Consider the following 27,168-nt stretch of genomic DNA (forward strand, 5'->3'; position numbering starts at 1 on the left):
GTCTTAAAGTTGCCCAGGTTGGAGACCCCTGCTATAAGGATGAATTATGGGACCAGGCACCCCACAGGTTTCTGGTCCCCTGATCGGAAGAGGGATCTTTGCACCCCAGGATCATAGAGGCTGGTGGCACTTATGGATCACGCTCTCCATGCTAGCTGGGAGCTGAAGCCCACAAGGCTTAAAGTTCCCAAGTTTAGGGACCCCTGGATCCAAAACCTGGAAGAAAAACTGAATATACATTGGGTTTTTTTTTTTTAAAGTACAGTGGGGTTTGTGACCGTGAACGGACTGTCACTCCGTCTTGGAAAGGAGGAACGTGACGGGCGTCATTAAGTGAGGCTGGTGGTGGAACTGCTAGTCGCGCTGTTGCGTTTCTGAAGGCATTTGACGGCGCTGGGAACTTGCAAACCGGAGTAGACATGGAAGCTGCCACACCACACCTGACCAGGAAGAAAAGGATAAAGCCAAAATAAGATTGGGGAAAAAAAATTGCAACAGGTTCAAAGAATGATAGAAACTCAAGAGATAACAAGCAAAACAAGGAAGCCGCTGTAAACCCCTAAAAAGCAAGGTGTCTGTCTGTCTGTCTGTCTCTCTCATCTATCTATCCATCCTTCCATCAATCCATTCATCTCTATCCATCTGTCTGTCTATCCATCCATCCATCCATCCAACAAACCATCTCTATCCATCCATCCATCCATCCATTTATCTGTCTGTCTGTCTGTCTGTCTGTCTGTCTATCTCTCTCTCTCTCTCTCTCTCTCTCTCTCTCTCTCTCTCTCTACCTACCTACCTACCTACCTACCTACCTACCTATCTCTATTCATACATCCATCTCTCTCTGTCTGTCTGTCTATCTATCTATCTTTCTATCTATCCATCCATCCATCTATCTATGAATACATCTATCTATCTAATCATCTATCTCTATCATCAGATAAATGATAGAGATGATTAGATAGATAGATAGATAGATAGATATAGATTATCTATCTCTATCTATCAACCAATCAATCATCTATCTCTATCTATCTATCTATCTATCTATCTATCTATCTATCTATCTATCTATCTATCTATCTATCTATCTATCTCTATCCATACACCCATATCTATCTATCTAATCTATCTATCTATCTATCTATCTATCTATCTATCTATCTATCTATCTATCTATCTATCTACCTACCTACCTACCTACCTACCTACCTACCTACCTACCTACCTACCTACCTCTATCCATACATCCATCTCTATTTATCATCTATCTATCTATCTATCTATCTATCATCTATCTATCTATCTATCTATCTATCTATCTATCTATCTATCTATCTATCTTCTGCATTGTTCTATTTTTAATTGCCTCATACTGTGGGATGCCCAGAGTCAGGGTGGGAATCAGCCCATTTATAAATTATTAATTTAATGAATTAAATTTAACCAATTAAACCAAATTGAGTTATTAAATTACATTAAAGTGCCTCAAATTAAAATTAAATTAAACTGCATTATTCAACTAAACCACGCTAAATTAAATTATTAAGGGGAACTCATTAAATTAATTAATTTTAATCAATGGAATTATTCAATTTAATCCATTAAATGACATTGAATTATTCAATTAAATTAGATAGGCATTTGTCGTAAAGGGCTGGATAGAAGTCAGAGATTTAACAGTCCTCTTCAAAAGCCATATTGGAAAATGGTCTAATCCTTATGGATCCAGAGCCCAAGATGTAAGTTTAGTAGATATTGCGGTTGAATGAAAGAAAAACTTCTTAACAATAAGAGCAGTTTGCGTGCCTGGTGGAAGCCCGATAGGATGTATTTAAATACAGGCTGGGCCACCATCCAACAGGGGGGATATTTTAATTTGGACCCCTGCACAAGAGAGGGGTGAGGGTGGACTGGATGCCCTCAAGGGTACCTCCCACTTCCAAGATTTTATAATTCTGCACTTCTAATTTCTCAGCTAGCCGAATAATTATTTAGCTCGTAATCCAAGGCTACCGTAGCATACTCTAGATTTAGATATGGAGGAAGAAGAAAAAAGGAAATGATTTCTAATCCTTTGAGCCTAGGTGTACATAATCTCTCTATACAAATATGTGTGTGTGTGTGTGTGTGTGTGTTCCAGCATAATTCTGGAACGCTTCCAGCAATTTCAATCAAACTTAATATACAGATGACTTACTCTCTGGAAACAAATACTGTGGTGGTAAGATATCCCTAACACCCCTCGGTGTGTGTGTCCATGTGTGTGTGTGTTTTAGCATAACTCTGGAACGCCTGGGCCGTTAAAATGAAAAGGACTGAATTATATCTATAGTGTCAAGTCACAGTACTTTTGACAGTGATAGTGTGCATTTTGGATTCATGTTCGGTTAAGATACAGCCTGTTGTGCCTTAAAATAGCTTCTACTGTACAGCACAATGGAATTGCCAATGGTAAGGGCTTCACTGTATTCCACAAGGGGGCTCTCTCTAATACAGGATTGGGATAAATACATACCCGGGCAACGCTGGGTTATCAGCTAGTCAATAATTATAAATCAGCCAGCCTGAGATGCTTTGCAGAGCAAGATGGGCTGCATATTAATTTAATAAATTAATACATTTATGGTGGGGTATGTGGTTCTGTCACTTCATCTGGCAAAATTCACTTGCTTGATCCAATCAATTAATCTATCTCCTTTAATGAGTTCAATAGATGTCAGCTTTTCCCGTCCTCCTGCAAAATCCCACCATGAGGGCTAGAATCTTGTATTCTTTTTTTTAAAAAAAGGAAGAAAGCATTTCAACAATCTTTACCAGATGTTATAAAACCCGCAGGTTTCTTCTCCGCTACCACTTCTGAATCTCTTACCATAAAGGCCGGGAGAACCGGTTGGGTAAATTTGGCCCGAAACGTGTGTAGCAACTGTTTGGTTTTGGCGTTGTAGAACGAGAGGAATCCTGCGAAGAAGGAAAAGGAAAAAAAAGGGGGCGCTTGAAGGGTGAGGGAAAGGAGAGAATGTGAACAAGAAGAAGTAGAAGTGGGGCCACAAAATTAATCTATCCCAGTCTGACAGCATCGGAACCAGAATTTCCTTTGCTAAGCGAAGGAAGGTTGTTACTGAAGTGGGTCGTGCCCAGTTTAGCAAGCCAGTAACATGGTTGTTAAGCGAATCGGGCTTTGAGGGTCGCAAGTGTGACAAACTGGTCCTAAGTCCCTTGTTTTAGACCCCGTTGTAACTTTGAACGGTCACTAAATGAAATGGTTTGTACGTTCAGGATTACCGGCTTCCTCCCCGAGAGGTAAATAAGTGGCAGGAGTATTCTAAGGTAGACTGCTCCTCCACATGGAAGCTCCGTTTGGCTAGCCAAAGCTCTACCAAATAGCCACGCCCATAGTCCTGACTGGCCACGCCCATCACGGGAAGCCATATTCTACCCCATCCTGATCCCCAAAGCAGAGGAGAAGACGTTTTCTGAAATTATTATTGTTGTTGTTGTTGTACTTTTATTCACTAAACATGAAACTCAGTCATAATAATAATAATTTCAGAAGACATTTATCATCATCATTTTAATGATAATTATTATAAATATTGTTTATTCATTAAACATGAAACTCCGTCAACTGAACGTTTAAATATTATTATTATTATTATTATAAACTTTTATTAATTAAATATGAAACTCAGTCAACTGCACACTTAAAAATGTATCCGAAATTTCATTGACTGGCTCTGATGGTTGATACAGATTGCTGCCAGCATCCTAGGTATCAACCAAGTATCATTAAAATTAAAATAAAAAAATTAAATTAAAAAATTAAATTAAAAAATTAAAATTAAAATCAAAATCAAAATTGAAAAATTAAAAAATTAAAAAATTAAAATTAAAATCAAAATTAAAAAATTAAAATTAAAATAAAAATAAAAAATTAAAATTAAAATCAAATTTAAAAAATTAAAATTAAAATCAAAATTAAAAAAATAAAATTTAAAAAATTAAAATTAATTTTTTATTTGTTTTAAAAAATTAAAATTTTAAAAATTAAAACAATATTAAAACATTAAAACATTAAATCAAAAAAAATTAAAATCAAAATCAAAATTTAAAAATTAAAATCACAATCAAAATTAAAAAAATAAAATTTAAAAAATTAAAATTATTTTTTTCATTTTTTTAAAAAAAATTTAAAATTAAAACAACATTAAAACATTAAAACATTAAAACAAACATTAAAACATTAAAACAAAATTAAAATTAAAATTAAAATTAAAATTAAAATTAAAATTAAAATTAAAATTAAAATTAAAATTAAAATTAAAATTAAAATTAAAATTAAAATTAAAATTAAAATTAATTAAAATTAAAATTAAAATTAAAATTAAAATTAAAAGTAAAATTAAAATTAAAATTAAAATTAAAATTTTAAAATTAAAATTAAAATTAAAATTAAAATTAAAATTAAAATTAAAATTAAAATTAAAATTAAAATTAAAATTAAAATTAAAATTTTAAAATTAAAATTAAAATTAAAATTATTAAAGTTAAAATAACTAAATTAAAATTATTCCAATTTATTTGCCGCCCATCTCATCATAAGAAATTACCTTCGTGAAAATTGCAATAGATGCCTAGGATATCCGGAACTGGGATGTCCAAGGTTTTAGCTTTGTTGTTGTGCTTGGCGGTGAAGCTGACCTGCAGCCAGTTGTTGAGATGAAGGCACCAGGAAGAAGACGTTTTGCCCAGCTGGTCAAACTTGCCCAAAGTCCGATAAGCCACGCCCACCGCAAAGGCCTTGCTGTCTCGGTCGTAGCGCACCTCCCAGTAGTGGTCACCGCTGTCAATCAAGGTGTCTCCTGCGATGGGAAGAATTATCGAGCCCTTGGATTGGTTGATAAATCTGTTTGCTTGGTTCTCATTGGCTAAAATCAATGTGTTTATCAAGCTCCGGGACTTAAGATGTATGGACTTCAGCTCCCAGAATTCCCCAACCAGCCAGCCAGCCAGCCAAAGCCGAATCCTGAAGTCTTTAGAGATGGTATTTTGTATCCAGGTGACCCTATTCATAAAGAATCTACATTCCCCCATACCTGTACATGTATATAATATTTCGCTTCTATATTTACACACCTTTATACACAGTTCTATATATATATTTATATATATATTGTTTTTTGGCTTAACTAATTTTATTCTTGTTTTGCAGCCATTTGTAACAATTGTTCCAAATTTCGTAATATTCCGACTCTTCTTTATCTTTGAATTTCAAATGTTAATTTGTCCATCTCTGCACAATCCAAAGTTTTTTTTTTATCATTAATTCGTCCGAGGGGGTATTATTTTGTTTCCAGCATTGGGCAAATGCTATTCTAGCTGTAGTTAGCAGATGTGTTAATATGTACTTAATTTTCTTTGTATATTTCCCTTTGATTATTCCCAGTAGAAAGATTTCGGGTTTGTATTTTATCTGTTCCCCTGTAATTTCTTGCACCCATTTCCAAATTTTTGTCCAATATTTTTGTGTTTCTGGGCAGGTCTACCATATGTGATAATAGGTCCCTTGTACTTTTTTACACTTCCAGCAGGTCGGCTTCAGGTTTGGGTACATTTTAGCCAATCTTGTTGGTGATAAATGCCAACGATAAAACATATTTTCTTTAAAGCTCACCTATCTCAACCCTCACTTTGTCAGCCACCCCAGAAGCATGTTGATGTCACTGAAGTTTCTGGCTTCTAAATAAATAGAGACTTTTTTTCCTGCACCCTGCCTCCATTTTAATTCCTCCCATCTTTCTCCCAGCTTGGAATTGGATCAGATTTTTCTTCTAACATGACCCAGGATGCTGACAAGTTTCTTACCTAACACCGTGTAGGATTCGGCTGTGAATCGGTCTCTCCCTCCACGGCCTGTTGGCATCCTTTTCGGAGACTGGACGCACCTGTGGATGAGAAAATCCATCAGCGAGGGAGGTCCTGAGACCATCCTTCAAGAGTGGGAGACAATGGGGGGTCTGGGAATTGCACCCCATTTAGAACCCAGCCCTCCTTTCACACTGTGACAATGTTCTGACTGAGGCTTCCCCAGCAGCACGAAGCCGAGTCCTCGTCCCGATAAAACCCCTTTTATTTAATGTACAGTGAATTCCTCTCCAGCCAAGTCTTTCCTCTCCCACTGTCTAGTTTCAAGATAGTTCGCAATTACCGACCTTGATCAGGCTTGGAGAGAGGCCAGGCTGATATCTTTCATACTTGGCAAGAATGCAGGAATTGTCTCCTGCAAACTCCACTCCCCTGTTGCTCCTCTTTTATTCCCTTTGGGAGGGGCCATTCACCATCCACCTGTGGCCTTACTCCCAAGTTGACCCTTTTTCCTTAGCTGTTCCCTTCATCTGGCAACTCTGCGCATGCGCGCACTGGGAACAGGCTCCAGCTGTTTGTCTGCCTCACTGATCTCCAACTCCGAAGGCAGCTGATAACTGTCGGACGGCCCTGGCCCCCTCTCTGCCTCCGACACAGAGCCCTCCTCAGAGCCTTCTCCAGACTCCAGGACTGGCCCCGGTTCCTCCCCAACCTCCTCACTGTCCGAGTCTGCTGTCAGCTCTGCTGGCCGCTGGCGGCTACAACAGACAAAGCCGAGTTAGAGAAACCAAGGCTTCACAAGAGAAAGGCATCTTTTCGTACCTCTTGGTCCATGTGTGCCCGAGACTTATTATAAATCTATGCATTTAGTCCTCGACTTACGACCAAACTGAGCCCAAAATTCATGTTGCTAAGTGAGACATTTCTAAAATGAGTTTTGCCCCATTTTACAACTTTTCTTGCTGCATTTGTTAAATCACTGCAGTTGTTAAATCAGTTGCACGGTTGTTAAGTGAATCTGGCTTTTCCATTGACTTGGCTTGTCAGAAGGTCGCAAAAGCGGATCCCCCGACCTCGGGACATGGCAACCGTCATAAATACGAGTCATTTGACAAGCCTCTGAATGTAAATCACGTGACCATGGAGATGCTGCAGCGGTCGTAAGTGTAAAAAAACAGTCGTAAGTCACTTTTTTTCAGTGCCATTGTAACTCCGGATGGTCACTAAACGAACTGTCGTAAGTCGAGGACCACCTGCATTCATTGAATGGCAGTATTTATCAGCCTAGCTTGAGAACGACATAAAACAATCCAGCCAAAGTTCAATTCTTTATCTACTTCCACCCTGGAGGCAGAATCTTGCCAGAGTGAAGCTATACAGGTAGTCCTCGACTTACAACCGTTCGTTTAGCGACCATTCGAAGTTACGACGGCACTGAAAAAAGTGACTTGGGACCATTTTTCACGCTTATGGCCATTGCGGCGTTCCTGTGGTGACAATCAAATTTCAGGCTGACTCAACGAAGAAATGAACCAAGAAAACTGAGCACAGATGTTACCTGGCTGGAGAATTAACCGGGGAGGCGGTTCGGCCCTTCCCATCCTTTTCTCTCGCTTTCATGTCTTGTACCTTCCCGCCCATGGCATCCCACTCCACAGCCAGGTCTTCCACCTTGAGATTCAGGTGGCTGGTGCTGCCATCCAGGCGGTACATGAAGGCTGGGAAGAGACGAAAGAAGAAAGGTATTTGGATGTTCCTTTCCAAGCCCCTTCCTTCCTTCCTTCCTTCCTTCCTTCCTTCCTTCCTTCCTTCCTTCCTTCCTCCTGCTCCTAATTTCTCCTCTCCTCTGCGCCCACCTGTCATTTCCTTTCCTTTCTTTTTTCCTTTACTTCCTCTCTGCCTCACCTCCCATTCCTAATTTTTCATCTCATTTCTTTCTTTCTTTCTTTCCTTCCTTCGTTCCTTCCTTCGTTCCTTCCTTCCTTCTTTCCTTCCTTCCTCCTGCTCCTAATTTCTCCTCTCCTCTGCACCCACCTGTCATTTCCTTTCCTTTCTTCTTTCCTTTACTTCCTCTCTGCCTCCCCTCCCATTCCTAATTTTTCATCTCATTTCTTTCTTTCTTTCTTTCTTTCCTTCCTTTGTTCCTTCCTTCGTTCCTTCCTTCCTTCTTTCCTTCCTTCCTCCTGCTCCTAATTTCTCCTCTCCTCTGCGCCCACCTGTCATTTCCTTTCCTTTCTTTTTTCCTTTACTTCCTCTCTGCCACCCCTCCCATTCCTAATTTTTCATCTCATTCTTTCTTTCCTTCCTTCCTTCCTCCCACCCTCCCTCCCACTTCTAATTTCTCCTCTCCTCCCTTCCATCCTTTCCTTTTTCCTTTTCTTCCTCTCTGCCTCCCCTTCCCCCACTCATAATTTCTCCTCTCCTGCCCTCCCTCCCATCATTTCCTTTCCTTCTTCCTCCCTCCCTCTTCTAATTTCTTCTCTCCTCTGTGCCCTCCTGTCATTTCCTTTCCTTCCTCTCTGCCTTCCCCCCACTCTAAATTTTTCATCTCCTTCCTTCCTTCCTTTTCTTCCTCCCTCCCTCCCTCCCCTGCCTCCCTATCCCTTCCTTCCTCTCTTTCCCCTCTCATTCCTAATTTCTTCCTCCCTCCCTCCTTCTCTCCTTCCCAATCTCTTTCTTCCTTCTCCCTCCTCTCCCACCCCTCCCTCCCTCTCTTCCTCCCTTTCTTCCCAATCTTGGTCCAAAATCCCCAGATCATTTCTGCTTTAAAGACCACAGAGGTCGCCGAACCACAGGCATAAGCTAAGGGCTAGCAGCTGTATAGCCAATATTTATCAAATAGTTTTAGCCTTCCTGCGGATTTCCTAGTCTGCTCTACTTACTGGGAGGGACAATTTCCTGCAACGGCGCTCAAATTTACTGATCAACAAGTTAACGGGAGGGAGGGACCTTTTAGACTATCTAGCCCAGGGGTGCTATTCACTTACTTTCCCTACCTGTTCGCAAATGTGATCGCGCCCGGGGCTTGCACGCATGCGCGGGGCTTGAAAACGTGCCTGAATAGGACGGCATAGCGCTGGGGCACGTGGGTGAGCTCACCCGCAATTTCCACTGTCAGTTCGGGCGAACCAGTCTAAACCGGCTGAATACCACCCCTGGTCCAGTCCAATCCTCATTCTCTTTCTCTTGACATTGTGCAGACTCAACCCATGCCATTAGCTGAGGCCCTGATCCTCCAGATGCAGCCACCATTTTGACTTTTTTGACCTTCGTTCCAGGAGTTTAACACTTTGGGGAATCCCAAACCTGGATTCCCCATAAATCCAAACTAGGAAACCGCAAGCATCAAAACTGGAACTTTCTAATATTGGTTAATTTTTAGCGGTGCTGGAAATCCACATTGCCCCACTCCCACCTATGCATAAACCACCTCTTGGGGTTGCTCACCTCTTGTTTCCAAAGTGACCGGCTCCGAAAACTCTCCTGCCACAGCCTTGTTGCAGGCTTTGACCCGGAAATTCATGTACTTCATGTCAAATTTCAACCCTGTAGAGATGGAACAGCAAAGAGGAAGTGAAGGGAAATGAATATTTATCTATGTCAACCACCATGTAGGGCAGTGATGGTGAATCTTTTCAGCACCGAGTGCCCAAACCGGAACGCTTGTGCATGTGTGTGCATGTGCGCACACCGGAGCACCGGAAACCTGAAGACCAGATGTCTGTTTTTTGGCCGGTTTTGGCCATTTTTCAGGCACTTTCAGGCTGTTGTTGAGCCATTTTCAGGCCATTTTTCAAGCTGTTTTCAGACTGTTTTTCAAGCTGTTTTCAGTCTGTTTTCCGGGCCATTTTCAGGCTGTTTTTCTAGCCATTTTCAGACTGGTTTTCAGGCCTTTGGGCTGTTTTCAGTCTTCTTTGGGGGGCCATTTTCAGTCCATTTTTTTAGCTGTTTTCAGACTTTTTTCAAGCCAATTTCAGTCTGTTTTGGGGCCATTTTCAGACTGTTTTTCAGGCTGTTTTCAGTCTATTTTTCGAGCTGTTTTCAGGCTGTTTTTAAGCTGTTTTCAGTCTGTTTTCCGGGCTGTTTTCAGGCAGTTTTTCTAGCCATTTTCAGACTGGTTTTCGGGCTGTTTTCAGGCTGTTTTGGGGCTGTTTTCAGGCTGGTTTTGGAGCCATTTTCAGACCGTTTTTGGGCTGTTTTCAGTCTGTTTTTTGAGCCGTTTTCAGTCTGTTTTTCAGTCTGTTTTCAGTCTATTTTTCGAGCTGTTTTCAGGCTGTTTTTAAGCCGTTTTCAGTCTGTTTTCCGGGCCGTTTTCAGGCTGTTTTTCTAGCCATTTTCAGACTGGTTTTCGGGCCCTTTTCAGGCTGTTTTTGGGGCTGTTTTCAGTCTTTTTGGGGGGGCATTTTCAGTCCATTTTTAAAGCTGTTTTCAGACTTTTTTCAAGCCAACTTCAGTCTGTTTTTGGGCCGTTTTCAGGCTGTTTTTAAGCTGTTTTCAGTCTGTTTTCCAGGCTGTTTTCAGGCAGTTTTTCTAGCCATTTTCAGACTGGTTTTGGGGCTGTTTTCAGGCTGGTTTTGGAGCCATTTTCAGACCGTTTTTGGAGCTGTTTTCAGACTGTTTTTTTTGGCTGTTTTCAGTCCACTTTTTGAGCTGTTTTCAGACTTTTTTCAAGCCAATTTCAGTCTGTTCTTTTGGCCATTTTCAGTCTGTTCTTTTGGCCATTTTCAGGCTGTTTTTCAAGCCATTTTCAGACTGTTTTTTGGGCTGTTTTCAGACTGTTTTTCCAGCCATTTTCAGTTTGGCTTTGGGCCATTTTCAGGCCATTTTTGAGCCATTTTCAGACTGTTTTTCAAGCCATTTTCAGTCTGTTTTTTGAGCTGTTTTCAGACTGTTTTTCTGGTCATTTTCAGGCTTTTTTGGAGCCGTTTTAGTCTGTTTTGGGAGCTGTTTTCAGTCTGTTTTTTGGGCTGTTTCCAGGCTGTTTTCCAGGACATTTTCAGGGGCTCTGGGACCCACAAAGACCAGCTGGCTGGTGCACATGTGCACACCGGAAACCAGAAGAGCAGCTGGCGACAGCGTGTGTGCCCACAGAGAGGGTTCTGTGTGCCACCTGTGGCACCTGTGCTGTAGGTTCGCCATCATGGATATAGCATCTCTAGCTTGAGCAGGGGGTTGGACTAGAAGACCTCCAAGGTCCCTTCCATCTCTATTCTGATTGATTGATATCATTGTGTTTGTGCAAAATATCATCTTAATGAGCTTCACAACATCATGGTTTGTTCCAGATCTTTTTAGCATCCTCAGACAAAGTGCGAATTCCAAATCTAGTGGGCGAGATAGTCTCCCACCCCCATAAGAGGTAAGCTGTTTGACCCGACCCCACTCCACTCCCCGGTAGATAAATTTGAACCCAGCTCTTGGGTCCCAACCAGCTTGCCTTACCGGACAGCGTATATTCGGTTTGCCTGATCCCTTCGATCACCATCCAGGGATGGTCCTCCTTGACCCGAGGAGGCCCTTCAAAGTTGGTCTTGCGATATTCCATCACGTAATGGTCGATCTTGCTATCTTCTTCCGGCATTTTCCAAACAAGGGTTACGCAATTGTCAGCCACCAAGGATTCCGCCACATCTATCTCAGGCGCACTGGGAACTACGTTTCAAATCAGGGGGAAAAGAGAAAGGATTCACAATCAGGATTCTCGTTTCAGCCTCACCAGGGACTAGCCCCCTTTCCTATGGGGATTCAATTACCTCTTCAAGTTCTACCTCAGTCCCTCAAGGTTAGAGGCAATGAGGATTTTTGAAAATTACTAACTGTCCCCGTGGCTTCAATAAACATGTGCTAATTAGTTTAAAAATGATTAAAGACCATAATGGGAAAATTATATTTCAAGCTTTTGGGGGGAATTCAATTCAATTTTAATTAATTCCATTTTAATTTCTCCCAGTTTTGGAAGAAGTTGATTATAAGGGGCAGATAACATGGGTTTTGTTATTTGTTAACTGTTGTGGCCCAGCAGGAGCCGTTGGAGCTGCCACCAGACTCCGACAGCGAGGGGCCCTCTGAGTCGGCTCTGGAGGATGTGGAGGACCCTGGACAGGGTTCCGACTCCGAGCAGGGCGCAGAGAGACTGGTTGACCACCAGGTGGCGCCTGAGCCTTGGACCAGTGGGGAGGAGACAAGGGAGAGTGATCCAGAAGCCAGCAGTGAGTTGTTTTGGGATGCACGCCATCAAAGAGCTAATAGGCATCAGGAACAGTTACGCAAGTACAGGAGGTAATTGCACTCAGCTGGTGGTCATTAGGCTCCTCTCCAGACTATAAAAAAGACTGCTTGTGCACACGTCCCTCTTGCAGCAGTCAACGCATTAACTAAAGAGAATGTAACTAACTTGGCAGGCTGGATTGCTGCAAAGGTTAGTCTGAATTGCTGCCAAGGTTTGTCGGACTTGCTGCCAAGGTCCTTATCTGTTTGTTTGCTTGGCTTTCAGCCACCAAGATTTTGGCTTCTTGCTATTAAAAGTACATTCTAGTTAAGCTTGTCTCGGCTTTCGTTACTGGACAGAGGAGGGGATCAGAACAGTTAACTAACATAGTTAGTTTGTATTTTACTCTGATTTATATTCTTTCTTTTCAAGTGATGAAAAGCTCCAGCCGGAGCCTGTGGAAGGTTGCAGGAGCTTCCACCAAGAGGAGCTGGGGAACAAACAGGTTCGCCCGACCTGTCCAAGGAAACCCCTCCTACTGAACTGCGCAGGTCAGGCAGAGCTACCCAAAAGCCCGCCTACCTGCGTGATGACGTCACAAGTAGGATTGTTCCATCCAAGAGGGGAGGGGTGTTAGATGCTTGTTCTAACTACAGTGGTTTCCACCAAGGTCCTCTGCTCCGGCGGGAACAGAGGTTTAATCCTATTGGTCGAAGGGTCTGACAGCTCCCTATAAAAGGGCTGCTGTCAGGCTCAACCTTTGCTAGATTGTTCTCACTTGTTGTGTTTAATAAAGAGCTGTTGTTACCATTAAGCCTGTGTGTGCCTATCAGTGGTGGGATTCAGCCGGTTCGCACCTATCCGGGAGAACCGGTTGGTAACTTTCTAAGCAGTTCGGAGAACCGGTTGTTGGAAGAAATCTCCTTTTGGTTTTTTTCCATTTTTACAGGGCTAATCCTGTAAGGAAAGCAGGAAGGAAACATTCTGGTGTTGTTTCTAGCCTCATCTTTGTTGCCCTGCTTCCAGAAACTGCCTCTCTGGTTAACCCTTGTTACATTGTAACAGTTAAAGCAAAGCGCCCATTGACGTGAGTGACTTTGAGTTGGCTACGCCCACACGGTCACATGACCACTGTTCCACGCCTACTCAGCTGGTCATTAGGGCAGAGAACCGGTTGTTAAATTATTTGAATCTCACCACTTACCCAAACCAACAATGGACTTGGTAATCTTCGGCTGGGGGGAAAAAAATCTACCCTCCCCTGTATAAGTAAAAATCACATTTTCTAAGTCACCTGGCAGAAATTTGAGAGTCTGCAGCATTTGGCGCTCCTGGGCGAAATCCACCATCAAGTGGCTCATGTTGTCGGTGACTTTAGCCTTGAGCGAGAGGCGGAAGGCCGGGGCCATCGTCACACTATATGGAGGGAAAGCCGAGGCGTGTTAGAAAGGCCTGCCATGCAATTCTACCCCGCCCGCCCGCCCGCCAATGCGTCTTTCACAGCTCAGCGAGAGGGGTCAGAGCAGGCGGCATGCAAAGAACCCAGCGCCCGCATCCAGCCTTGCAAAAATCTTGTGGGCCAACGTGTCTACAAAGCATGTGCAGAGTTCTGAGGCTAAACTCTGCACCGTCTGCTGGCTTCCAGGGCAAAAGCCAAGGACTTCTGAGCACGCGAAGAGTGACTTGCCCCAACAAGCAACCACCCACACATGTAGGAAGATGGGCTGGCAGCTGGTCGAGACGATGGGAAAGTCAAGGGGACGCTGGGGCATGGGCAGAGTGCACTTTGCCTTGCCTGCTTTGAGGAGGGCCAGCTTCAATTTGGACTAGAAATCAGCGTTTCTCAAATTAGCAATTCTAAGATGTCTGGACTTCAACTCCCAGAATTCCCCAGCTGGCTGGGGAATTCTGGGAATTGAAGTCCAGATATTTCAGAGCCTTTTTAAAGACGTTTCATGCCTCTCTTTCCCCACCAACAATGCCAAAAGCTGACTTTTAGTGGCCAGGTGTGTCCCAGGGGTAGCCTACCTGTCCTTGATCTGTTTAGCAGCCTTCGAAGCAGCGCAAGGAAGACGGAGGAAGAAGGGAAGGAGAAGAGAGAGAAAAAAGGAAGAAGAAAAGGAAGGGAAGTATCACAAAGACAAATTAAAGAAGCATGGCGTACGTTTAAGGATATTCTAGACAGGAAGCCTCCCAGAAAGCATGCTGAGCTGCCGTCCACTGCATGCATGCAGAAAATCATTCTCACCACCCTCAGGCTTCCCCTATGCTTTTTTGTATCCTCCCAAGAACCCTGCGAGGTAGGCCAATGGTGAATTTAAAATATAAAAACCACCCCAATACTGTCCAACGTTGTGATCCATCCGAATCTGGGGCTTTTTATCCTTCCCCAAAACCCCTTGAGGCAGGTGAGGGTGAATTAAAAACACAATGCAGCTAGTCCTCAGCTTACAACCATTCATTTAGCGACTGTCCAACATTATGACGCAGCTGAAAAAAAGTGACTCGCGACTGTTTTTTCACATTTACGACCGTTGCAGCATCCTCATGGTCACCTGATCAAAATTCGGAAGCTTGGCAACTGATTCATATTTATGACGGTCGTAATGTCCCGGGGGCCACGTGATCCCCTTTTGTAAACTACTGGCAAGCAAACTCAAAAGGAGAAGACAGATTCTTTGAACCACTGCATTGTCAACTTAACAACGGCAGGATTCGCTTGTGGTAGGAAAGTTCGTAAAACAGGATGAAATTCAGCAATGGTCTCATTTACCGACATAAATTTTAGTCTCGATGGTGGTCGTAAGTCGAGGGCTACCTGTAAACCTCTCTCCCACCCCCAAATATCAACCAACGAACATGATAGTTTGGGATCCACCCAAATCTGGGTCCTTTTTTAATCCTCCTAAGATCCCTGCGAGGTTAGCGAGGACCGATTAAAATAAAATAAATAAATGAGCCCATCTCCAAATGTCATCTAATCCATGGGATCGGCTGGGATCCATCCAAATCTGGGGGTCACTGTGGAATTTGGGTCAATGTTCTCCAAAAAAGGGGTTGGATGAACGCACCCATCATCCACAGCCTCCAGACTTGCGGGGCGATCATGGGAGTTGTCGCTGTCCATTAGCGTGCCAGTTAAGAAGGATACACAATTCAGGCATCGTGGAATCTCTTCGCACCCATTTAACCAACGGCTTTGCGTCCGTTGGACAGTTTGTTCTGTAGTGACGTGTGCACGAACACGCGTGTGCACAAATACCACACACACAAATGCTCACACATGCACTCACACCCACAGAGAGCTAGGCATTATTTTTACCTGGTGGAAGTCATGATTCTCAGCCCCTTGGAGGGTCTGGTTGGCGGTTTCTAACAGTTCCTCTGAGCTTTCCAAAGCTTTTGTGCATGCTGCCAGCTGGTTCTGGGTGCGAAAGACGAGCAGAAAGAGCATTTCCAAAAAAAGAGGATGTTAGTAAACAAAATAATGATAATAATTGAAGGAGTAGGCGACGAGAAGTTTGGCTTGCCCACTTTTTTGTTTCCTTGGTCTGAATTCCCATTATTTTGATTTTGGGACGGGGTCAAAGGGAGCGATTGGCTAGGACAGGGGTCAGCAATCTGTGGCTCTGGAGCCACATGTGGCTCTTTTATCCCTCGGTTGTGGCTTCCTCTTGCTGGTCGGCACCACAATTTTGAGAGGACCTTTTTTGGGGGGGGGGGGGGAGAGGAAACACAGCACGCCAGGAGGAGACTCTATGGTAAGGAGTGAGTTTTCCGGCCAGCTCCACAATTGATAGGGAAAAAGGATGCCGCGCTAGGAGGAGACTCTATGGTAGGGGGAACCGGACTTCCGGTCAGCTCCAGAATTGAACCTGGGGCGTCCGGTTAGGACCTTTGTGGCTCCGGGTGTTTTCTTTTCTGGGAGAAACGGGTCCAAATGGCTCTTTGAGTGTTTAAGGTTGCCGACCCCTGAGCAAGGAGACACGGGTTCGAGTCAACATCCAAGATGGGGAGGGACTGCAAAGCTCAGATAGATTTCGAAATGGAAACAGACGACTAATGAGGAAGATGATTAATTAATAATAAAAAGCCTCTCATGGCAATAACTCTCATGCTGACTAGACAGGTGACCCCTACAGGGACAGCAGCATGAAAGATTCTAAACTTTGAGGGAAAGCCCTAAGTTGAGCCTCCATGTTGAAGCGCAGTCTACCTTAAGCAGCCGTCCTTGGAGGCCCAACCAACCCTATCGAATGCCGTTTTTCAACCTTTGCAACTTTAAGAAAGGTGGACTTCAACTCCCAGAATTCCCCCCCCCAGCCAGTATGGCTCTCTTGATCGTCTCCTCAGCCATGGATCTTGAAACCCATAATGCACAGCCCCCCTTTTTCGTGGAGCAGGGCTTACCTGCAGCTCGTAAGTCCGGCTGGCTCGATCTTGTTTGATCTTCATCAACATCCCTTCCTTGAGCTCGTCCAGCAGGACGTACAGGGATTGGAATTCGGCTTCCAGGTCTTCTTGAACCCGATTCGAATTACTCTGGTGGGAGAAGGCAGAAGAGGAAGGTGGAGGTAGTTTGGCCCTGATGGGATTGGAGAGCGGTGTCAGGGTTCCAAGTAAGACCCCCAGCAAAAGAAGACTCCGAGCCTTGAGTTTCCTCAAAGTTCCACTTTATTAGAGATGTCATGTTGGCACATCTGGGAAAACTCGAATCTGAAAGCTTCCAGGTTTTCCCCACCCAAAAGAAAGTTCAAGTCCCTGCCCAGCACCCCCATGTCCATCACATGGCCCTCAGGCACCGTCCAAAACTGGAGATGCCTCCCAGTCACATCCCTCAAGGTGCAGGGCAGGATGTCCTTGGCTCTCTGAGAAAGGAATGTTATTTTGACTATTCTAGCAGAATACCCATGCTCCACTATGTGTTTGGGCATGATAAATCGATACTAAACAGCTTGAAAATTAATAAGTAGTTACCATCAACCTCTCTGTCAGCCTCTGCTTTGCTGCTGCTTCGACTGCCATGAAACGGGGAGGGAGGGCATGGTATTTGAGAGGGGTTACTCATTGTGCTGGAGGAAGGTTCTGGAGTTCAGCTGTTGATCGGACTACGCATGCGTGGGAGTTTCCCGCCAGGACTAACGGCACCGACATTCCATCTTCGTGATGCCTTTTGAAGTTATCTCGCACCTGACACTTGGGAGAATTATGATTGGACTGCAACTGTGATGCCAAGGGGAGGGGAATGGGCTATTCTATATATCAATCGCTTTCGCGCCTAATTATTCAGATTTCGCTGCGCTATGCCTTTAATCATTATTAATTAGTAAAAGTACACTTGATTTCCACACATGGAGACTCGTGGTCTTCTTTCCTAATTAGCTAATGGAGAGGTGCTGACACTCTCCTATCCTCTCCCTCAGCCTTGCCCCAGAGAGGACTCCCCTATCCTACCCCCTTCTCTCCCTCAGTCTGGCCCCACAGAAGCCTCCCCTATCCTACCCCCTTCTCCCCTCAGGCTTGCCCCACAGAAAGCTACCCTGTCCTATCCCCTTCTCCCCCTCAGATGTGCCCCACTTGAAATTTGAGGAATTTCAAGCTTTGGACTCTCATGTGTATGAGGATGCTATTTGGAACCCTAACCTGAATGTGCCCTAAAACAACTCATCCGCTCCCCGGATCCTGGGATGCTGTCCGGGGTACTGAGCCATGGCTGCTCCCTAGTCGACCAGGGGGCAGGAAAACTCAAGGAAGGCAGAGGACGGGAAAAGACAGGACGAGGGAGGATGGGGCCTGCCAAATTGAAAGTAAAACCCTTCCTGGCAGTGTCTGGTAGTGGGCCGGAATGGCAAGGGAGACCCGCTTGTCCGGTTGAGAGAAGCTGCCGGATGAGCTGGAGGTCGCAGCCGCCAGATAGAGGAATTGCTCCTGTCCACCCTGAGTAAGTCGAACCCACACGGCACTCTCGGAAGATGGTGGCTCGCCCGATTGCGCCCAGTGCTCTACATGGGGCAGCCCCTGAAGAGCATTCGGAGACTTCAGCTTGTCCAGAATGCAGCCGCGCGAGCGATTGTGGGTACACCCCGGTACACCTACGTTACACTTATCCTCTGCGAGCTGCACTGGCTGCCCATTGGTCTCCGGATACGCTTCAAGGTGCTAGTCGTCACTTATAAAGCCCTTCATGGTATTGGACCTGGGTACTTGAGAGACTGCCTTCTGCCAATTACCTCCAATAGACCTATTAGATCCCACAGACTAGGCCTCCTCCGAATTCCATCTACCGGCCAATGTCACCTGGCTACCACCCGGAGGAGGGCCTTCTCTGTGGCTGCTCCGGCCCTCTGGAACGAGCTCCCCGTGGAGATTCGGGCCCTCACCACCCTTCAGGCCTTCCGCAAAGCCCTTAAAACCTGGCTGTTCCGACAGGCCTGGGGCTGACGAGTTCCCATCCCCGCTCAAACTGTGTGGCTGTTGATTGTTTTTAAATTCTTTCTGTAGTTGTTTGTTGTGTTGTTTCTTTTCCCTTGTTTGTATTTCCCTCCCTTCGATTTGTGAGCCGCCCTGAGTCCCTCCGGGAATAGGGCGGCATATAAATGCAATAAATTCAATTCAATTCAATTCAATCCCCGGGCACAACCGGCAAGCCCGGTGCTACCAGCTGCGAGCAGTACCACCTGTGTCTGGCCCAGTTTCCCCTAGGTCTCCACTCCACGATTGCCTCCACCACCAATGCAACCCAGAGGGTACCTCGATGCCAGCAATAGCCGGATTGGCTTCTACTGGATCTCCATCCTATGGCCACCGCCATCCCCGGGACCAATGCAAGCCAGACTGAGCTACAATGTTGGTGGTGGCTGGCTCGGCTCCTCTGGGGTGCTCCAATTGCTGCTACTGCCGGACCCCGACGCAACCCAGAGAAGCCCACGATGCCGACGGCGGTGGCTAGGGTTCTTCTGGGTCTTCGCGCCTCAACCGAGCTGAGTGCCCTCAGCTCCCCTGGCTCTTTTGCACCTTCGCTGCCTCAGCCGCAGGTGAGCCTTGTTGCATCCGGAACCCCTGGATAAACCATTTTAAGGTTAACCTCCGACTTTCCCAATGTCTCCAAGCCCTGTTACCTCCACATTTTGAAGCATCTGCTTGAGCAAATAAATGAAATTTTGGATCTCTTCGTTCTTCACCGCGAGGGTCGTGACGATCTTCCTCAGGTCATCCTGTCCCCACCCAAAAAGGAAAAAAATAATCATCATCTGGCATTAATCTGGGATTCTCGCTTCAAACAGATCAATTTAGGCTTAAGTTAAGCCAGTGTTTCTCAGCCATAGCAACTTGAAGATAGGTGGACTTCAGCTCCCAGAATTCACCAGCCAGCATAGCTGGCTGGTGAATTCTGGGAGCTGAAGTCCACCTATCTTCAAATTGCCATAGTTGAGAATTTTGCAGATTAACAGAGTTGGAAGGGACCTTGGAGATCATCTAGTCCAACCCCCCAGCCAAGCAGGAGACCATACACCGTTTCTGACAGATGGCAGTCCAGTCTCTTCTTGAAAGTTTCCAGTGATGAAGCTCCCACAACTTCTGAAGGCAACTATTCTCACTGTCAGAAAGTTCCTCCTTATTTCTAGGTTGAATCTCTCCTGGATCAGTTTCCATCCATTATTCCTCATCTGGCCTTCAGGGGCTTTGGAGAATAGCTTGACCCCCCTCCTCTCTGTGGCAGCCCCTCAGATATTGGAAGACTGCTATCATGTCTCCCCTGGTCCTTCTCTTCACTAGACTAGCCAGGCCCAGTTCCTGCAACCGTTCATCATACGTTTTAGCCTCCAGTCCCCTCACCATCCTGATTGCTCTTCTCTGCACTCTTTCTAGAGTCTCTATCTCTCTTTTTTTAGGGTGGTGACCAAATCACTGAGTTAAATTCAGTAAACATATTGAACCTTCCTTTTTCACTTTAAAGACTTTTATTGATAATTTCAATATATCAGATTTGATGACAATATTGTCCATTCAATCATGTCTTAACTCTTGGCAATTCTGTTTATTTTTAAGGTTCTTTCTCATTATCTTGGTCTTTTCCTTAAGTCCTGCAACCGCACCAAACAATTCATTATTTTTTTTTACTAATTTGGGTCTTGTTTCTAGAGGTTTCTCCAAAATGAATACTAGGTCGTCTGTGAATGCTTGTAATATAATACAATAGCAGAGTTGGAAGGGACCTTGGAGGTCTTCTAGTCCAACCCCCTGCCTAGGCAGGAAACCCTATACCGTTCCAGACAAATGGCTATCCAACATCTTCTTAAAGACTTCTAGTGTTGGGGCATTCACAACTTCTGGAGGCAACTTCTGTTCCACTGATTAATTGTTCTAAACTGTCAGGAAATTTCTCCTCAGTTCTAAGTTGCTTCTCTCCTTGATTAATTTCCACCCATTGCTTCTTGTTCTACCCTCAGGTGCCTTGGAGAATAGTTTGACTCCCTCTTCTTTGTGGCAACCCCTGAGATATTGGAAGACTGCTATCATGTCTCCCCTGGTCCTTCTTTTCATTAAACTAGACATACCCAGTTCCTGCAACCGTTCTTCATATGTTTTAGCCTCCTGTCCCCTAATCCTCTTTGTTGCTCTTCTCTGCACTCTTTCTAGAGTCTCCATATCTTTTCTACTTCGTGGCGACCCAAACTGACTGCAAATATTCCAAGTGTGGCCTTACCAAGGCCTTGTAAAGTGGTATTAACACTTCATGTGATCTTGATTCTATCCCTCTGTTGATGCAGCCTAGAACTGTGTTGGCTTTTTTGGCAGCTGCTGCACACGGCTGGCTCCCATTTAAATGGTTGTCCTCTGGGACTCCAAGATCCCTTTCACAGTTACTACTATTGAGCAAGGTACCACCTATACTTTGGTACTTATTGTATTGTTCTTTTTTTATATATCTTCAGGCCTGGTCTTTTCACATCTTCCTATCTTGCATTACTTTTTCGAATGGTTTACAGATAAGGGGAGGTCAAACTCTTCTCCAAAGCACCTGAAGGCAGGGCAAGAAGCAATGGATGGAAACTCATCAAGGAGAGAAGCAACGTGGAATTAAGGAGAAACTTCCTAACAGGGAGGACAATTAACCAGTGGAACTGCTTGCCACCAGAAGTTGTGGGTGCTTCATCACTGGAGGCTTTCAAAAAGAGATTGGATCACCGTTTGTCTGAAATGGTAGAGGGTCTCCTTCTTGAACAGGGGGTTGGACTAGAAGATCTTCAGGGTCTCTCACCACTCTATTGTTCTACAATCTGTGCTCTGGGTGGGGTCAGCTTTGATGGTGTCCAACCAACGTGTCCTTTGATGGCCTGGTTTCCTTTTGCCACTAACTCTTCCCGACATAATTGTTTTCCCCGGTGAATTCTCCCATGTGACATGTCCAAAATAAGTGAGATGCAGTTTTGTGATTTTTGCCTTCCAGGGAGATGTCTGGTGTTATGCGCTCCAGTGCTTTGCTGTGCAAGGATTATGCGGGAAGCTTCTTTGGCACCACAGCTCAAATGGGTCTAATTTCTTCCTGTCTTGGGTTTTTGTTTTTTTTAAGGCCCAACTTTCACAACCAGAAGAAGCTACAGGGAAGGTGATAGAGTGGATGAACCTAAATTTGGTTGCCAAGTTGATCTCTTTGCTTTTCTATATTCAGTCCATGTTCAGCGCTGTGGGGTGATCCAGTGCAATCCTATGTTTTATTAATGGGCTACGCTTACCGCTTCGATCTGCCATCCTAGACAAGCATTGCCCATTTCACCTGAGTATCTCTGGGCAGTTTAAGTATAGATGTAGAAGAGAATATAGAACAGACACAGAAGAGAAATAGAAAATAGAAAAAGGAAGAGAAGGGAAGAGGAGAGGAGAGAAAATAGAAAAAGGAAGGGAAGGAAGGGAAGAGAAGAGAGGAGAAGAGAAGAAAGAATAGAAAAAAAGAAGGGAAGAGAAGAGAAATAGAAAATAGGGAATGGAGTGGGACGGCATGGCATAGGATGGAATAGAATAGAGTAGAATTATGAAATAGAATAGAATTACAGAATAGAATAGAATTACAGAATAGAATAGAATTACAGAATAGAATAGAATAGAATAATGAATAGAATAGAATTACGGAATAGAATAGAATCACAGAATAGAATGGAATTATAGAATAGAATAGAATAGAATTACGGAATAGAATAGAATCACAGAATAGAATGGAATTACAGAATAGAATAGAATAGAATAGAATTACAGAATAGAATAGAATTATGGAATAGAATAGAATTACAGAATAGAATAGAATTACAGAATAGAATAGAATAGAATTATGGAATAGAATAGAATTATGGAATAGAATAGAATAGAATTACAGAATAGAATAGAATTACAGAATAGAATAGAATTACAGAATAGAATAGAATAGAATAATGAATAGAATAGAATTATGAAATAGAATAGAATCACAGAATAGAATGGAATTATAGAATAGAATAGAATAATGGAATAGAATAGAATGGAATTATAGAATAGAATAGAATTATGGAATAGAATAGAATCACAGAATAGAATGGAATTATAGAATAGAATTATGGAATAGAATAGAATCACAGAATAGAATGGAATTACAGAATAGAATAGAATTATGGAATAGAATAGAATTACAGAATAGAATAGAATTACAGAATAGAATAGAATTACAGAATAGAATAGAATAAAATTATGGAATAGAATAGAATTACGGAATAGAATAGAATTACAGAATATAATAGAATTATGGAATAGAATAGAATTACAGATTAGAGTGGAATTACAGAATAGAATAGAATAGAATTATGGAATAGAATAGAATTACGGAATAGAATAGAATTATGGAATAGAATAGAATTACAGAATAGAATAGAATAACAGAGTTGGAAGAGGCCTTTGAGGTCTCCTAGTCCAAACCCCTGCCTAGGCAGGAAACCCTGCACCACTTCAGACAAATGCTTATCCATCTTCTTAAAAACTTCCAGTGTTGGAGCATTCACAACGCCTGAAGGCGTAATCATTCTAACTGTCAGGAATTTATTCTTAATTCTTGGTTGCGTCTCTCCAGCAGTGCTAACCATGCGATCTTCATTCTACTCCTGTTAACCCCCTATCCAGGCTTTTTTTTGTCATTCTTATCAACAATTCTTAAATCTGAGGAAGGGTGTCTCTGACAGCGTTCAGAGGGCTTTTTCTTCTCCTCTGCGCATAATTTATATCTGAAACACCGGGTCTCATTTAAATATATATATATATATCTGCCACTTTGTAGTTGAGGAATTGAAAACAGGCCATCTCTCTCATTTCAAGAATGTTATCTCTAGTGTTTATCAAATGCCATATTTCCTCTGGGAGATGAGCTGCCTCGCATGGGGTTTTGGGCCTTTTAACCTTAACACAATGTCCCTGCGAGGTAGGACAGACTGATAGGTAATGATTATCCCAGGTCACTTAGTCAACCAAATTTGGGTTTCCACTTTCTTGCTCCGTGGTTTTCCAAAATTCAGAGTCAGCATCAGTTTTGGGTAAGGTAAAGTAAAGGAAGGGAAGGGAAGGGAAGGAAAGAAGGAAGGAAGGGAAAGGAAAGGAAAGTGGGAAGGGAAGGGGTAGAGGGAAGAGAAGGAAGGAAAGGAAAGTGGGAAGGGAAGGGAAGGGGAAGAGAAGGAAAGAAGGAAGGGAAGGAAAGAGGGAAGAGAAGGGGAAGAGAAGGAAAGAAGGGAAAGGGGGAAGGGAAAGGAAGGGAAGGGAAGAAGAAAGGGAAGTGGGAAGGAAAGGGGAAGAATCAACAGAAGGAAAGAAGGAAGGAAAGGAAAGGAGAGGGAAAGGAAGGAAAGGAACAAAAAGGAAAGAGGGAAGGGAAGGGGAAGAGGGAAGAGAAGGAAGGAAAGAAAGGGAAGGGAAGAAGGAAGGAAGGGAAGGGAAGAGGAAAGGGAAGAGGGAAAAGAGGGAAGGGAAGAGGGAAGAGAAGAGGGAAGGGAAGAGGGAAGGGAAAGAAATGGAAGGAAAGGAAAGAGGAAAGAGAAGAAAATGGAAGGGAAGGATGGGAAAGGAAAGAGGGAAGGGAAGAAAAGGAAAGGAAAGGATTTTTTAAAATGTTCCAGTAGTGTTTTCCCTCATTAAAACACCTTCAAAGAAAAGAATTGGTACCTCCTAGCTCCAAAGGACTACAATTCCCATCACTCCCAGACCATGACAATGATGGGCATTGTGGGCTGACTTGACAGAAGACTATCCATGCCAACCAATTGTGCAGAATTTGAGAAAGGCATCTTCCCCTACAGAGTTAGAGCCCTCTGCATCCTCCCCCCAAAAAATAACACTGAAGATACTAGTCCTCATGGTTTTGATCGAAGCATGGATGGAAAGAAGAATATGCCGTGATGAAGCAGGGCTGGCCGAAACTTTTCCCAGGGTTTCAAGCAAGGCTGGAAAATGGGAACACAAATCAGTTATTTCACTAAATAATTTGTCTTTCTGGCCCTTCCCAGACCAGTTTGGTTCTTACCTGGACTATTGAATAACCATTTGTCTGAAGTGCTGTAGGGTTTCCTGCCTAAGAAGTGGGTTGGACTAGAAGACCTCCAAGGTCCCTTGCAACTCTGTTATTCTAGTCTATTTCGGACTACTGGGTGAGGTTTAAGAGCAGAAACCTGCAAGACTTTTAAAATTCCATGCTTGCATTTAGAAATGTGGTGTCTCAAGCAATTCCCTTGGAGCTCAAGACCCCAAGATAGGGATCTTGGAGTCTTAGGGGGCAACCATTTAAATAGGAGCCAGCCGTGTGCAGCGGCAGCCAAAAAAGCCAACACAGTTCTGGGCTGCATCAACAGAGAGATAGAATCAAGATCACGTGAAGGGTTAATACCACTTTATAAGGCCTTGGTAAGGCCACACTTGGAATATTTGCAGTCAGTTTTGGTCGCCACGATGTAGAAAAGATGTGGAGACTCTAGAAAGAGTGCAGAGAAGAGCAACAAAGAGGATTAGGAGACTGGAGACTCAAACATACGATGAATGGTTGCAGGAACTGGGCATGGCTAGTCTAGTGAAGAGAAGGACCAGGGGAGACACGATAGCAGTCTTCCAATATTTGAGGGGCTGCCACAGAGAGGAGGGGGTTCAAGCTATTTCCCAAAGCTCCCAAAGGCCAGACAAGGAATTATGGATGGGAACTGAACAAGGAGAGAGATTCAACCTGGAAGTAAGGAGAAATTTTCCGACAGTGAGAACAATCAACCCATGGAACAGAAGTTGCCTTCGGAAGTTGTGGGAGCTTCATCCCTGGAGGCTTTCAAGAAGAGACTGGACTGCCATCTGATGGAAGTAGTGTAGGGTCTCCTACTTGGGCAGGGAGGGTTGGTCTAGATGACCTACAAAGTCCCTTCCTCTGACCACACCTATAATACTGCATCCAGGTTTGGTCACCACACTATAGGCTGCATAAACAGAGGGATAGAATCAAGATCACGTGAAGGGTTATACCACTTTATAAGGCCTTGGTAAGGCCACCCTTGGAATACGGCATTCAGTTTTGGTCACCACGAAGTAGAAAAGATATTGAGACTCTGGAAAAAGTGCAGAGAGGAGCAAACAAGATCATTAAACAAGATGATTAGGGGACTGGAGGCTCAAACATACAATGAACGGTTGCAGGAACTGGGCATGGCTAGTCTAGTGAAGAGAAGGACCAGGGGAGACAGGATAGCAGTCTTCCAATATTTCAGGGGCTGCACAGATAGGAAGGAGTCAAGCTATTTCCCAAAGCTCCCGAAGGCCAGACAAGGAATAATGGATGGAAACTGACCAAGGAGAGAGATTCAACCTGGAAATAAGGAGAAATTTGCTGACAGTGAGAGCAATCAACCCATGGAACAGAAGTTGCCTTCAGAAGTTGTGGGAGCTTCATCCCTGGAGGCTTTGGAGAAGAGACTGGACTGCCATCGGTCAGAAACGGTGTAGGGTCTTCCTGCTTGGGCAGGGGTTAGACTAGATGACCTACAAGGCCCCTTCCAACTCTGTTCATCTGTATCCCTGTTTAACAGGATTTCTACATGAAAGGAGTTTTCCGTTTTCTTTTAAATCTGTCGGGAGGGGTCATCACCGCTGCAACCCTGATCGAGAAGGTTAAACCTTCCATTGTGTGTTTGCGGATTGGGTGTGGGGAGTTAAGACCCCACCCCACCTTTCCATCCAGAACCTCAGCAATCCTATCCACCACTACCACCACCCCCCCCCCAAAGAAAAAAAGCCACCCTCTCGCCTGGCTTATCCTGCTTTCGACCAAAGCTTTCTTCAAACCCATGAGGACTAGCATCTTAATTTAATATTCCGGAGACTGCAGAAGGTCCCCCGACTAACCCTAAACCTCCCAAGGCACCCCCTCCCTCTCAAAAGACCCATGCTCCTCCCCCACCCTCCCCTCCTCTGCCGGATGGACAGCGGTTCTAAAAACACAAGTCGAGCAATGACAAAGCAGAGATGGGGATGGGTGGGGAACCAGCCTGCAGAGCCCCCCCCCCCCCCGTCCCCACCCCGGCTGCAGAAAGCTCAGTGGCGGAGGGGGCCCCAGACAGACAGACAGACAAGCCCAGACAGACACCTCCCCCTCCCTTCCTATGGGGACAGCTTGGATCCATTAGCCCTGCCATCCGATACCCTTTTGGTCCAGCCACTGCTGCATCCCTCCCTTAAAGCATCCTTACCTTCTGCTCTTCCATCTTCAGGGCTGGTTTGGAAAGCAAGTGAGCTTCCGGATTGGGGTGGGGGGGTGGGGGAAAGGATTCCCAAGGCCCCCTCCAGCAGCTCCTGGGCGGGGTGTTTGAGGAGGAAGAAAAGGCCTCCTCTACTAATTCCTCCCCCCCTCCCCTCCCTTCTCTGGAATTAACAAAGCTGTTGGGAGCTGTTGAACTCACAAGCTCTGCTCTCTGCGCAGCTGCAGAGGGACGTTGGGAAATGTAGTCCAGCAGGGAGTGGAGAGAAAAGAGAGAGAGGGGGAGATTAGGGAGGGGAGAGAGAAAGAGTAGGGAGGAGGACCACAAGGGTGAACAAAGGAATTGGCATGATCAGCC

General features: G+C 44.4%; 1 protein-coding gene across 1 annotated transcript; it reads right to left on the reverse strand.

The window, feature by feature from the left end:
- Positions 1–26,817, reverse strand: FSD1 (fibronectin type III and SPRY domain containing 1). The gene is made up of 13 exons (XM_032238330.1): positions 26,803–26,817; positions 19,192–19,287; positions 16,484–16,615; positions 15,396–15,497; positions 14,102–14,124; positions 13,368–13,489; positions 11,308–11,517; positions 9,313–9,411; positions 7,424–7,583; positions 5,866–5,945; positions 4,611–4,862; positions 2,873–2,961; positions 1–440 (listed from the first exon to the last, which is right to left on the reverse strand). Exons 1-13 carry the CDS (start codon positions 26,815–26,817, stop codon positions 330–332), a joined length of 1,491 nt encoding a protein of 496 aa, XP_032094221.1. The 3' UTR covers positions 1–329.
- Positions 26,818–27,168: the final 351 nt, after the last annotated feature.

This window comes from Thamnophis elegans, unplaced genomic scaffold (genome assembly GCF_009769535.1).
Source record: "Thamnophis elegans isolate rThaEle1 unplaced genomic scaffold, rThaEle1.pri scaffold_117_arrow_ctg1, whole genome shotgun sequence".
In the NCBI taxonomy this organism is placed as follows: Eukaryota; Metazoa; Chordata; class Lepidosauria; order Squamata; family Colubridae; genus Thamnophis; species Thamnophis elegans.

What these genes read in the sequence shown, in the direction of transcription:
- FSD1 (XM_032238330.1), bottom strand. An exon ending in CCGGTTAATTCTCCAGCCAG is followed by an intron (nt 5,946 to 7,423) that starts GTAACATCTGTG and finishes TCTCATCCACAG; the next exon opens with GTGCGTCCAGTCTCCGAAAA. An exon ending in CGAATCCTACACGGTGTTAG is followed by an intron (nt 4,863 to 5,865) that starts GTAAGAAACTTG and finishes TTCCCATCGCAG; the next exon opens with GAGACACCTTGATTGACAGC.